Here is a 13,198-nt window from a genome sequence, read left to right as displayed (position 1 = left end):
ATAAAACACAAAATATTGTGGTTAAGTTCTGTACTCATACCAAAAGGAAAATGACAACTTAAATCTAAGACACACAATTACAACGTGTAATATATGACTACATGCAAAGATTAATTTAAAATGTTTTAAGGTCTTGTATATAAAAAAATAATGCTAAAGAAAGCCAGGATGATTTAATTTTGTTCAAACGACTGATTAAAGAAAAACATAGCCCTTTAAAAACATAATCAGTGGGACATTTTTTTAAACGTATTAAAATCTAGATAAAGTTTCCACTGGTGGTTTGCAACATGTTCAGAAAACTGTCTGTAGTGTCATACGTGCAGAAATGTGCACACATGCATTTCATCATTTACACAGAAAAAGTGCCAGTGGCTAATAATAAATCCAAAGGTAGAAAAAAGAAAGTCTTCACTACTCTTAAGTAGTTAAGGTAAGTTTTGGTTGCTGTATTAGTTGCAGTACGTTCCTCCTTTCTTTTCCAAAGGCACTAAACCAAAGCTAGCAAGGACATTTTTTTTTTCATAACAGTGTGTTACAGACAGCACCTCCAGTCCTTTAACTTCACCCTGAATTTGATGCAAGAACTGAAATGTAGATCAAAGATGTAAACATATTAGATAAGGACTACATTCAGGTGTGGGGGAAGTGTTTGGCAGCATGGAGTGATGAACAAACAAAGACTATAAAAGGGGAAATATAAGAGAGATACCATGAAAAAATAAACATTTCTCATTTACAATTAAAATGTTTTTCCTCAGCAATTCAAAAATCACCTGGACTGATGTTTGGTAAGAATTCATGTTTGGTAATAAGCTATGGGCAATAGCTTACAATTATTTCTCCCTTTCACACCAGGTCTTCCCTCACACTGTACAGTTTAAGTTGGATTACAATCCACCTGCATGTGTGGACTGTGACTGAATCCAAAACAAGAAACCAGTCTTGTGTAAACACATTAAAGGTGTCTAAATCAGCTCATTACATCATTAATAATCCGAGCCACTGGGAGTGATGAGAACCACAGGGTCAGACTGAGATTCAAAGCACAGATGAGTTTCACATTCTTAAAGACGTGAGGGCAGACAGAAACAGGGTCAGTTAGTGATGAATATGAAAGACTGTCGCTGCCAGCAGCGTCGTCTACTGAGGCACTGTATAGAGTTAACAGGTGCCTAAAACAGGGGTCAAAGGACTGAAACAAGAAAACAGATTAACATGCTAAGACAAACAGACAAACTAAAGTGTGTTACTGAATTATACACACTAAGCAATATGCTGCTTTTGCATTTTATAAACACTTTTTGGCTCCGGCTCCTCTATTGAACAGACTAGCAGACAACCAATTAACAACATATCCTTCTGTATTCCTAGGTAAACACATGCCTGCCTGAAGTGACAAAAAGGTGCAAGATCTGCATTTAACTTTGGGTCTGTGTGTAAGGGTTGAGTTAGTCTGTCACACACACATGAATCTCATTTGAGGACCAAGGTGCAAATACAACAATTTCTCACATATTCATAAGAAGTTCTAGTCGAAAAAACTACGGCACTAAATAACTAACAGAAATCAAAATACTGAAATATAAGGAACCCACTGTGTGAGGCCTGTTATCTTCTGAATCTGTCATCACAGGACAGCTCAGACACAGATCTTTAAAAGAACGCTAACAAACAGGCCCCGCACCTGAAAACGGTCTAAATCACAACTCGGAAACAGATTTTGGCTCATGTTTCTCATTAAACACATGAAGCATTTAAATCCAACTAGTAAAACAATATTTGTTCATGTATAGCTCCATTTAGTTAATGTAATTCTCAGTCATACCAGCAGGTGGCATTAAAAGATGATTTTCAGTTCTTAAGGGGCACAAAACAGACTAAAATATTTAGTCCAGTAAGACATAAGGTTTAATAAGATTTGAGTTGGCCTCTCCAATCAGAAAACTAATAGTAAACTGGTGACCAACCTGAGTTTTGAACAGACTATAGTCACCAAGGTTTAACACAAATTCTCAGTAATTTGTGGTTAAAGAAAAATATTGCTTTTAATGGTTAGTCCTCAAGAAATGTTTCTGACTGTCAGATAACCGGTGACAATAATTTGTGTCCATCTTAGTCTAGATCCTTTTACCTTTAGGTGAAACAGGTTGATATTCAGGTCTGGAAATGTGACCATGTTCCTCAGAACTCCAGATGACACAAAGTGCTTGTCTGCGATGATGACGTTGGAGCTGAAGTTGGAAACAGATCTTCTGCAGACCTTTCTTGGCTTCACTTTCCACTTCCTTTACTAACTCTACTTCCTCTCTCCTCCTCCTCTCCATCAGTCCGCTCTCTGCTCCCTTGCTCATTTTATATTAGTGTGGTAATGGAACAAGGACCTCGACGTAGTTAAGAGGGAAGAATCCGGACTGGCCGTTCAGCATGCCCTCATACCAATTCTCGTCGATCTGATTGGTCAGGGTGATGATATCGCCCTCGTGAAAACCCAGCTCGCCTTCATTTTCCGGATCAAAGTCATACAGCGCCTTACAGCTCGGCTGCTCTGGAGCTGAGAAAACACAAGTGGGAAGAGGGAAGATAAAGAAGATGCAAAAGGAGGGAAACTCAAATTGCAACAACACAGAATGCTCTCCAACAGAGCAAAGAGCCACAGCACTGCCAGATCCAGTAAAAGGTCGTCACACTGCACACCTTAAGCATGTAATCTACTGTAGCTCACACTTGTTTATATACTGGATGTTAGTGCAACATTAGCAAGTGGTAAAGTCAGATCCAGTATATCCCAACACTGCTAATAAGGTCGATAGTGCTGTTAAATTAATCTTAGAGCAAAAACCACAACGTGCTATAGCACAAGGTTTCTCTATGGTTTTCTCTCTACATCTATCATCTATCCATTTCCCAGTGACCTCACATAGATCAGCGGAGCAGAGGGGGGCTCCACACACAGACAAACAGCTTTTTTGTCACCAAACAATTTTCTCTTTGTATCAAGTTCACACAACACACTGCTGGGCAAGCTAGAGATGGGGAAAGCTTTGGTCACTCATTTTCTCCGTTTTACTGCATAGTGTATCAATTTACAGAGGCAAAAAAAAAAAAAAAAAAAAAACCTATAATAATAAAAACTATAATTATTTATTAGAAAAGAACCAGCCATCACAAACACTTCTCCAAAGGTAGATTATATTTAAAAAAGCTCTGCCAATGCAAAAAGAACCAACGTATTTAATGTACAATATGACAATGTGAAATGTCTGACAAAGATTTCATTCAAAAACGAAAGTTTTGCTGTCAGGCAGCAAGGAGGACAACTTGTGTGCTGGAAATACTCTTTGGACTGAAACTGTCCCTTCAGAAAATTGTGTCACGCTTTGCAGAAAAAAAAATATTCTTTTTGCATTTGAAGAGCCAAATTCTAATTTTGTTCTCATTGTAATCTCCTTCCATACGTTAATGCCAATATGCTTGTCTTCACAAAACACACTAATGGTGTTAGCATTCAGATCACATCTTTAAGTAACCATTTGCTTAATAGCAGTAATTTTAGTAAAAGCAGCTTCTGCTCCACACAAAAGAGTGGTATTTGCAGCCTACTGCTCCAAAACTAATTCGGTTTCCTCTGCATTGTTCCCAAGATAATGGATTTAAAAAATTGTTTTACACATGGACACACCTAAACTCAGTTAACATACTATGCATAAAGACGGTGGGACATAAAAATCTAAAATATTCTTAGAACAAAGGTAGCAGTTTGTAAAGTGCTAAAAAGTAATGTGCACAATATTATATGTATAACTTGTTTCACAACAGCCTTTAAACACATAACAGATCACTACAAATAATAAATAACTAATTATATTTCTGGCAGTAGCTTTTTGTTTTCTCTGTGTTGATCACTGTAATAGTGCTGCCATTGCACTTTACCAAAGACATCAGCAAATAGCTGCTTTTTAGGGTGCTCCTAAAAAAAAAAAAACAGTTAGCACAGAGAGGTCAAATTCCCCAATGTGGATTTAATCATATTGAACCATAAACAATAATACACATTCTTATACTAGTAGTAGTAGTTTTTGTTATCATCATTAAATATTAAAGTGAATTATAGTCTGAAAAATACAAGCTCTCACAACATGCAAGTCAATACATAATGATGTGTTAGAGAAAGTTCTTTGCTGTAATGAAATCAATGATCACATGGACTCAGGCTAAACAAGTCATTAAACTGCATTACAAATTTTTATGACAACATTTTAAAGTTTAATTTAAGGACCAAAGTTTTCATGTAATTACTGTTTTGTTTGTAAACTTCCAATACTGCAGCCAGCAGGTCAGCTACAGGGTAGTATTAAAGAACAGGATGTGGATTTCATGCAAAACCACTACATACTTGTTAAACATGCAGCATAAACCACCTATTATGGGCTGCATCTGTGAAGAGCACAGCTTTTACCATACGTCCTACATGTCACAAACAAGCTGCACGTTCACCGGCGATCATTTCAAGACCACAACTACAACTGTGAGTGAGAAACGGCCCACACGTACTGAGACTCACACAATCTGGGCTTCTGAAAGGGCAATCTGGCCAAGGGAAAACGCAGCTCTGATGATGTCACAGGAAAGAGGAACAAGGTCAGTTGGAGAAAGTCGAGCCAGATGACAGGACAGCACACACACTCACCCCTCCCCCTCACACAGAAACACACGTCAAGAACTGAGTAATTCGAGAGCCAAACATTCAAACAGACTGAAGAAGGAAAAAAAAAAAAAAAAAAAAAAAAAAAAAAAAGGAGCTAAATGTTTTCACATATTTCTGCTCAGTGGTACTGATTGGTTGCAGGTCTTGAGCAACAATGTTGGCAATGGGAGCAGATTTTTTTTCCAGTTTAGTTTCTGTCAGATTTCTAAGGCAGGCATGCTACTTGGCCTAGTCTTTCTTATGTGCATGTAGAAACAGCTGGATGCTTTATTGCTGCTGGAACTCTGTTATGGCAGCTCTTTTCCACATACACTATTCTGCCCTTTTGTGTGGCTTTAAAAGCACTATAGTTGTAAGGATGAATACAAAATAATGAGTTTTTGTTGTTTATTTGATTAAAACGACGACTGTTCTCTGGTGCCAACTGTACAGTCTGTCATGTCAGCATTTGGGCCTTAATGTTTAATTTAAATTTATTTTACACACGCTCATGGTAAAATCACAAAAATCACATCTTTTTGACTCAGAAACCCATCAGATGTTGCCTACCTGAGTTGCGTGAAGGCGGAGGGGCCACTGAGGTTGAATATCCGCCATTTGAATGGTTGTTGTCTCCAAAATCAAAGATGGGTTTGGGTTTGGGTGTGTAGGTGCGTCTTGGTCGAGACTGAGCCTCATTCATCCTGTTCAAAATGATGAAATTAATGATTCTTTACATTTCCAAACATACAAATTATGCCTTAAGCTCCTGTGACTAAACCAGACTCAAAGAACTCCAAGCAGAAAGCTCCACAGTTAGATGCACAACACAGTTGGTGTGTCAGGTTTCATTACTGCACCTGTCTTGAAGTTTGTCAGAAAGCTCCTCGAGCACCTGCACAGCCTGTCTGTGGTACTGCAACTGGGACTCCACTAGAGATGACAGCTGGCTCACCTGCTCTATCTACACACACACACACACACACACACACACACACACACACACACACACACACACACACACACACACACACACACACACACACACACACACACACACACACACACACACACACACAGTCACTTTGCTGAAGTTACTATGCAACTCACTGTTCCTCAAAAGAATCATAGTGGTAGATTGTTTTGGAGCACTCAACCAGGACAAACAAATGTTCTAACTCCTGAACCCAAAGACTTATTACATTTTATAAGTGTTTAACGATACAGCAGCTATTTAAAGCCATGCTTATTTGCAGTGTCAGCATTATTATATCAAATGGGTGTGTTTAATGGCTCTTTACAGGTGTAATAGAGAGGGTGTTTGTCCTATGGGTGTGTTGGACATCAGCTTCCCTATAGTGGATTGGAGCAAGTGAAGAAATGTTTCACGACACAGTGGTGGGATATTGTATTAGCAGTGATGGTAGTATATATCCCAAGAAGGCTCAGGTGGCAAATAACTTTGTTTTGAAATGTTTTAACCAATATTTAGATATTAGTAATGGTAATTACTGTAAGGCTGCCAGGGTTACTGCGTTTAGACTACATATTTTGATATTTTATATGAGTGTTCTTTTTCCACTGCATTCAAAGTGGGCAAATGTCACAAATGCTTGAATGTTATGTTTGATTAATTACCCACCTTGGGAATCTGGCACAGGAACAGGGGTTGTCTTAAAAGGATGTTTCAGAGCGCACACACACTGACCCCGCACACTGAATATTAGTTAAAAAAAAAAAAAAAAAAAAAAGCCTCACATCAGTCTCCAGCAGGTTGTACATGCTGGTCTCGGCCACTTCCTTTGACTCATGAAACTTCTCCAGAGCCTGCCGGACCTCCTCATCTGGGATTTTGCCCTGGCGCTTTTTCTTGTAATCATAGTCCAGGCGACGACCTTCCAGCTTCTTTAGGTGGTGCTAAGGCATTAGGAGCTATAGTTAGTTTAACAAGCTAGCATACACTTTGCAGTCACACAGTAAAGAGCATGTGAGCATGTCAGATACCTGTATCTCTCTGAGGTCCTTGTCACAAAGCCCTTGCAAAGGATCAATGAAGTTCTGCTTGACATCGATGTCTAGAGAGTCTTTGATTTCTGCCAATCTCTTCATGGACTCTCCCACATCTACTAGAGCTCCACCTGAACCACACAGATATTACCAGGCCATTATCATTAGCAGATTTTATATTGCTGCCAGACCACACACACAGTAACACACAGCATCTCAAAAACACACACACAAATAAGAGTAGGGTACATTAAACAGTCAAAATGGCGTTCATCTGTTCTGTAAACAGCTCTGTTGAAATCTGACAGTAAGCATTTTAAGTATACAGCACATTAGCACATCCATGCACACATTAAAACCAAAACCTACACATGCCAACATTTGTCTGCCAGGAATTTTATTTTAAACCACAACACAAACATCTTACCAAAGTTTGTGTCCTCTCCCAGCTCTCGTCCATACTTGGCCATACACTCTCCCAGCAACCCCTCAGCTTGAGGATACCCTGGGTTCTTCACCTGACCACGGATCTTAGACATAGTGTTCAACATGGACAGTTTGGCCCTTGACGCTACAGAAGGGAGTTGAAACTAAATTTTACTAAGAGGTTTAACCTATTTAAGCATTTGTGTGAAAGCAGGTTTTCTTCTCACCTGGGTTGGGCTGAAGGTACTCTGATGTTTTAGAGATTACCTCCACTACCGCTTTACTGGTCACATCTACTTTCTACAAAACACATACAAGTATACAACACAGCTACTGCAGTCACAGAGCAAATATAAAATAGTTGGCAGACAAAGGAGGTATTCTGTGTTTTGTTTAGCATTGTTGGTATGTGCTTGTTCAAATATTCTTACATAAAACTGAATTATTTTTAAAAACACTCCCTAGAAACAGTTTTTTCATGAAGTTGTTGTTGTTGTTATTGCCAGTACAGGCTGTGGTGACATGCACATGATAGCCTATGGTGTTCTGTATAGTAACGCTTTGCACTGAATTTAAGGATCTAGACAATTTTTTCAGTCTATAAACCAAAAAAAAAAAATTCAATTATCACTAAGAAAACATTCACGTTTAATTAGTGAATTTTCCCATTTATTATGTATCAAAATGTTGCTGACTGATTTTCTAATGTTCAACCAATTAACTGACTTATTTCAGTTAATTGCTGGTAACACATTTAATGTCAGTTAGCTCTCAATGTCATCCAGTTTTAAAAGAATTTCATTAACACTGAGGTCAGAAAATTTGTCAACCAACAGAGAATTATGTACAAACATGAAGGACGGAAGTCCCACAAAATACTGTGTGTGTACTTATGAATGTGTGAAACCAACAACCAGCCCTACAGCTTTGATTAAAAAGGCTTCTCTTTTCAAACCACAGAAAAGATTCCTCTCTTACCCGTTCCAAGTCTCTGAAGTCATCATCTAGTTTAGTTCCTTCAGCACCTCCGACTTTCTCACTGACCATCTGGAGGGAGAGGGAGACAGTGAGACAGAAATAAGAGGGTGAGAAAGGAGAGAAAGGGGGAGGAAAGCCAGAAAGTGAAATTCAGTTTATGCTGCTCACAAGGTTTTTATTTTACTGACAAAGCTCGTCTTCAATTTGAACATTCACATGCTTGCTCTGAGTAGAAAATGCAATGATTAAGAACTGGAAAACAGCCCATTTTCTCTTCAAGTACTTACAAGTATTTCTTTACACCTATTTCTGGCTTATTCATTAAATATAAGCAAAGTTATATATATTTTGTATTTAGAGACCTATATGAGCCACACTGAACTGTAAATTCAATTAAACTGTTATTCTGGCTCTCTAATGACTCCAAACTGCTGTGACTTCAAGATAATTAAAATCTTAACTGTTCTGTCTATGAGCTACATGGCTACATATCTGAGTTTCTCCAAGTGGACTGGGCAGAAAGGCAACTACCAACACCACCAGTAAGACAATTAAAATGGCAGCCAGCTGCAGAACCTGCTTGCAGAGTAACTTGCAGATTTATTCTGCAACAAGTAAAATAAACCACAATGACTCATTTGTGCTTCTCATACGTTTATGCTGTGGTTCCAGTGAAGTTTAGTCACTTTTGTAATAATAAAACACCAGCACATACTGTAATGAATCTGTCTTTCTCTCTCTTTGTGTACAAACTATAAGGGTATTTTCAGATAAATGTACATCTGTAAGACCTGGCCTATACCATATACAGATATGAATAACTTGTCAGAATACTAAGTTTTGCCTTTCTGACTGTGAAATTGTTTATTAAACATATCCAATCCTTTGGATTTGACAAAAAAGTGTAACTTTCTTGCCTTTTCTGAATTAAATTCACTCATCTGTGATGTGAGGAAAATGCTTATTAAAAGTATTTTTCAATGGGTGAGTGAACAGTAGTTCATTATGTACAAAAACTGCAATACCACTGCAGAAATTCAATATCCAAAACTATTACTTTGGCTACATCCTAACAAACAGAACATAATACATACAAACAGTCTAGAATCAGTATAGTCCTATTATACTATAATAGGACTAGACTAGACTAGGTCTCTGCTGTGTAGAGAAAGAACATGACAAGGAACTTTGTGGGATTCAGGTCATAAGTAAAAATGCAACCTCAATTACTACTCAGCATTTGGCTCCATACCTACAAGGAAATGTAACACTGCAGTCTGCATAATTTTTGGCACTCTTACCTGACTTACAAGATGCATGCATTTATTTCAGAATTTTTGTAATAAACCACTAAACTTGAGATCGTTTTCTAATTTTCTTGCACTATGTAGAAAAGTGAAATGAAGTTATCATCTGTTAATGAGAACAACTTCTCATACAGGTTTAACATTGTATTTACATGTACACAGGCTCAAAGTAATAGAGCCCAAAAACATCCACAAAAAGTTATAATAGGGGCATTTTGGTATAAACAATGCACAGAGCTATGAAGAGGGATCAGTCTGTAAATGGTATCGTTTTGATCAAAAATGACAGGGTATTAGTTGAATGGTAGTACACTACAACAAAGCATGGTTAAAGCTTTGCTGTAGTCTCAGATGATTTTATGCAAGACCCAGAAAACTATAAATTTTCTTTGTTTTTGTTTTTTTTTTTTAACACTGTATATGAAAACAGCTGATGAACATTAGGGGGTGGGTAAACCCACTTCATTAGTTAATTCTTTCTCTCACACTGGTATTAAGAAATATTAAAAGCTGCATTAAAAGGTTAAAAAAACCTTTTTTATAAAGCACAAAAATACATGGCAGGAGAAAAAAATTACATCATAGAGACTCAAAAACTAGGTCAAAGTTATTCATGATTAAAACTATATAGTAGCTCTGCTAACAGCACAAGAGCAACCCACATTTCTAGAAGTTTGTGTGTTTTGACATAGAAAGTAAAAATGTGGATGCAGATATAATTCACCATCATGCTATATGTAATTTTATGCCACATCAATGCCTGTGATAATAGGGACTATTTCCCCAAAAAGTTAACTAACTTAATAGACATTATTAATACCAGGTAAAAACACCAGATTAATTAAAGTACGTCACATTGATATAAAACTCATATAAAAAACAAGGTTATGAAGAAGTCCTGCAACCATAGTATAAACAGCATGGAAAAATTTCCAATTTGGTTAACAAATTCGCTCAGTTAGCTGCAACTGTAGCTGTCTGCTCTTTTTAAGACGATTGCCAACATTCTTTCACCTAGCAATTGTATTAAGGATGAATCTAGATTGGGAGTACAAATTTCCAAAATGGGGATTATAATGCTGCCTGAATAATTTTGCATCATTTGGTTTACCCAAGATAAAAAACTGCACAAAAATATCTGTAACCTCATCCGATGTGACAAACACATTAGACCAGAACAGTGTTTTAGGCCAGCAAAAATAAGTAAAGTAAATGTATATGGCAATGAGCGCATAGATCTAATTTTAAATGTGATTGATATTCACCTCATATCAATTGATTCTTTGCATCTGATTTATCCACTACATTTAACATGAAGCAGATACCTTGTCTGCCGTTACTCCTTAGTTTTTGATGTCCTCCATGTAAGCATTAAGTTATTTATTTTTCACTGAACACTAAAGCATTTAAGATCCAAAAAACTTATAATTGTAGATGTGCATGAATAAATTGATAAAACCTAAGATTTTGCTTGTGCTCTACGTGTTCGAGTGTTTTAAGATTATGTGTTAGGACTAATTCTCAGAAAATCCAAGTAATAGTGGAGGGAATACAGTACAAGCAAAAACAACAACATAGAAACTACGGGGATAAGATAGCATTTCCATGGGCCAACTTCCTGAATGCCTTCAGTGTAGAAAGTCTGAGCTATGTCCAGAGTTATTGGCTCTCACGGAGTTTGGCAGAGAAAGCAGCTGCCGTGCAGTCAAATAAAGGGAACGCACACTTTTCCACCTCCTCCATATCATTACTTGGATTGCTTTTTTATTCACTAATCCACTTAATCTCCCACTAAAACACCTTTAGGATTGCATTTCGGAACAAACCGGCCTAACATGACAGCTTGTGAATCATGTTATTTTACCACACAACCAAAACAACAGTGATCCCAGTCTGTTCCTGACAGGAAGCCGGGGCAGAAACCAAATGTCTTTCCTGCTTAGATCAGCAGGGTTAGGACGAAAGAGACTTAAAACTCCTTTGCCCATCCCCACCCATAAGTGAAATACACGGACAATATAAAAACCTGCACTCTCACACTGTCAATACAGCGTTTTATATATATCCACGGGGAGCAATGTCACTTTAGCCTTTAACCTCCTGCACAAAATACGGATGTGGATCTAAACAAAAGACAACAGCTGGAAATTGGGTCTGGACTCATTACTAAAACTAACGGTTCAGGTTACACTGCACCACGGACGGAAAAAAGGGTTTCTTCTCCTCGTTAATATACCTCTCATCTGTGTGTGTGTGTGTGTGTGTGTGTGTGTGTGTGTGTGTGTGTGTGTGTGCATATACACATGTGCACAGGCTCAGCTTTTATCACACAACTTTTCTTTAGTTACTGTTTTCACACGGACAGTCCCTTTGACAAACAGAGCCAACAGTTAGTTAATGTTTACCACAGGACATGTAACTACGTTAGTTAGCTACTCTTTGAATCTGGTCCACTGCTGGCTAAGGCGACTTTAAAGGACAAAATGTGAAACAGCTGTAAACTGTTTCAGGATAATAGTTTCACCTAAAACAAAGCTTGGTGACTAAAACTAGTTGAAGTTAGTTTTAGCTAACTAGTTGAACTAACGTTAACGGAAAACACTTCCAAACGTACTCGGTTATTTTAGCGCTGAGTTAGCTAGCTGTGACTAAGGCAGTGGGAATAAAACATTAAATATTGATATTTTACACACTGAGAGAAAAGTGTTTGCAGGGTTATCTTCCCTGTTGTCGACACACGCTAACGTCCACGTTAGCAGAGCGTTATTAACATTAGCCAAAAACTGCTAAATTAGCTACTAGTCAATGCTAGACGAGGCTAGCTGCTAACGGCACATGACAGTTACTAGCTCAAAGAAAAGTTTTCCAAACCTGGCTGGCTTTGTAAAACTGTTTCTTCAAGCCCGCAACAGACATCTTGGCTGTCTTCTAGCTCCGACGACGACGTAAATAGGTCAGGCTATAACTAAACTTCGGGATAGGGTTTGTTAGAAAAGGTTGTCAGTGGATAAATGTTTAGGAGCAATCATAGGACCGCACAGCCGTCACTCCAAGTCGGGACACGCCAGCTAACCACGTCCACGTCGAGGGAGATGCTTCCTTCAGAGTCAGCTGCAAAACCCGCCCCAGTCAACGCTATTAGCTCATGGATTGCTAAAATAAGCATTAGCAATGCAGAGCACACAGTTACGTTAAACAAAGCATCAAATATGCACCAGATTATTTTTGAATAAATCTGTCTCTTCACACAGTGACTTAACACTGTATGATTAAATTGGTGCACACTGCCACCTGCTGGTCGTAGGAGGTTCGCGCCTGTCTGTGGCTGCAGGCCACATGGTCACATCCTCACACTCATGTATTTATGCTTAAAGAAGTGAAGAACAGGTGGGACAGACTGACAAAGTGAAATTAGAATATTATGTGAATGTGATGACCATTTAAAGCTCAAATGTTTTAGAAAATAAGCCTTCTTTCCACTGTTGTGAAGTTTGCACACTGAAGAAGGATTATTTCTTAATATTTTTGTGCTTTAAATAAATGACTGTTCAGTCCTAACATTAATTCTTCTTCATTGATTTTTTTAAGGATTCAGCACCCCACAATATAAACCTGATAAGTAAAGGTTGAACGTGTTGCCTTCAATTTGTTTTACATATAAACAGTAAACCGTGCCTGGCTCTAGATTACGTAATAAATCAGGACCAATTTTAAAGCCCTCATGGCGTCAGCTAATATTGTGTTTTAGTGGTGCATATCCTCAGGCAACATTTCAAATTAATCAGCACATACC

The 13,198-nt window shown here is 38.0% G+C and overlaps 1 protein-coding gene across 2 annotated transcripts; it reads right to left on the bottom strand.

Annotated features, from left to right (window-relative positions):
• Positions 1 to 252: 252 nt before the first annotated feature.
• sh3gl1b (SH3-domain GRB2-like 1b) lies at positions 253 to 12,545 on the bottom strand. 2 transcript variants are annotated; one of them, XM_026305154.1, is made up of 10 exons: positions 12,277 to 12,545; positions 8,099 to 8,167; positions 7,348 to 7,420; positions 7,122 to 7,265; positions 6,692 to 6,825; positions 6,446 to 6,604; positions 5,548 to 5,651; positions 5,258 to 5,391; positions 4,565 to 4,612; positions 253 to 2,554 (listed from the first exon to the last, which is right to left on the bottom strand). In XM_026305154.1, the coding sequence occupies exons 1-10, from the start codon at positions 12,319 to 12,321 to the stop codon at positions 2,361 to 2,363; spliced, it is 1,104 nt and encodes a 367-aa protein (XP_026160939.1). In that variant the 5' UTR covers positions 12,322 to 12,545; the 3' UTR covers positions 253 to 2,360. The 2 variants fall into 2 exon arrangements, with proteins under 2 accessions (XP_026160939.1, XP_026160940.1); XM_026305155.2 differs by lacking the exon at positions 4,565 to 4,612 and having other exon boundaries at positions 2,361 to 2,554; positions 12,277 to 12,541.
• Positions 12,546 to 13,198: the final 653 nt, after the last annotated feature.

The sequence above is a fragment of the Mastacembelus armatus genome, chromosome 4 (assembly GCF_900324485.2).
Source record: "Mastacembelus armatus chromosome 4, fMasArm1.2, whole genome shotgun sequence".
In the NCBI taxonomy this organism is placed as follows: domain Eukaryota; kingdom Metazoa; phylum Chordata; class Actinopteri; order Synbranchiformes; family Mastacembelidae; genus Mastacembelus; species Mastacembelus armatus.
The sequence above is the reverse complement of the archived record's forward strand: the minus strand, read 5'-3'. Positions and strand labels throughout refer to the sequence as shown.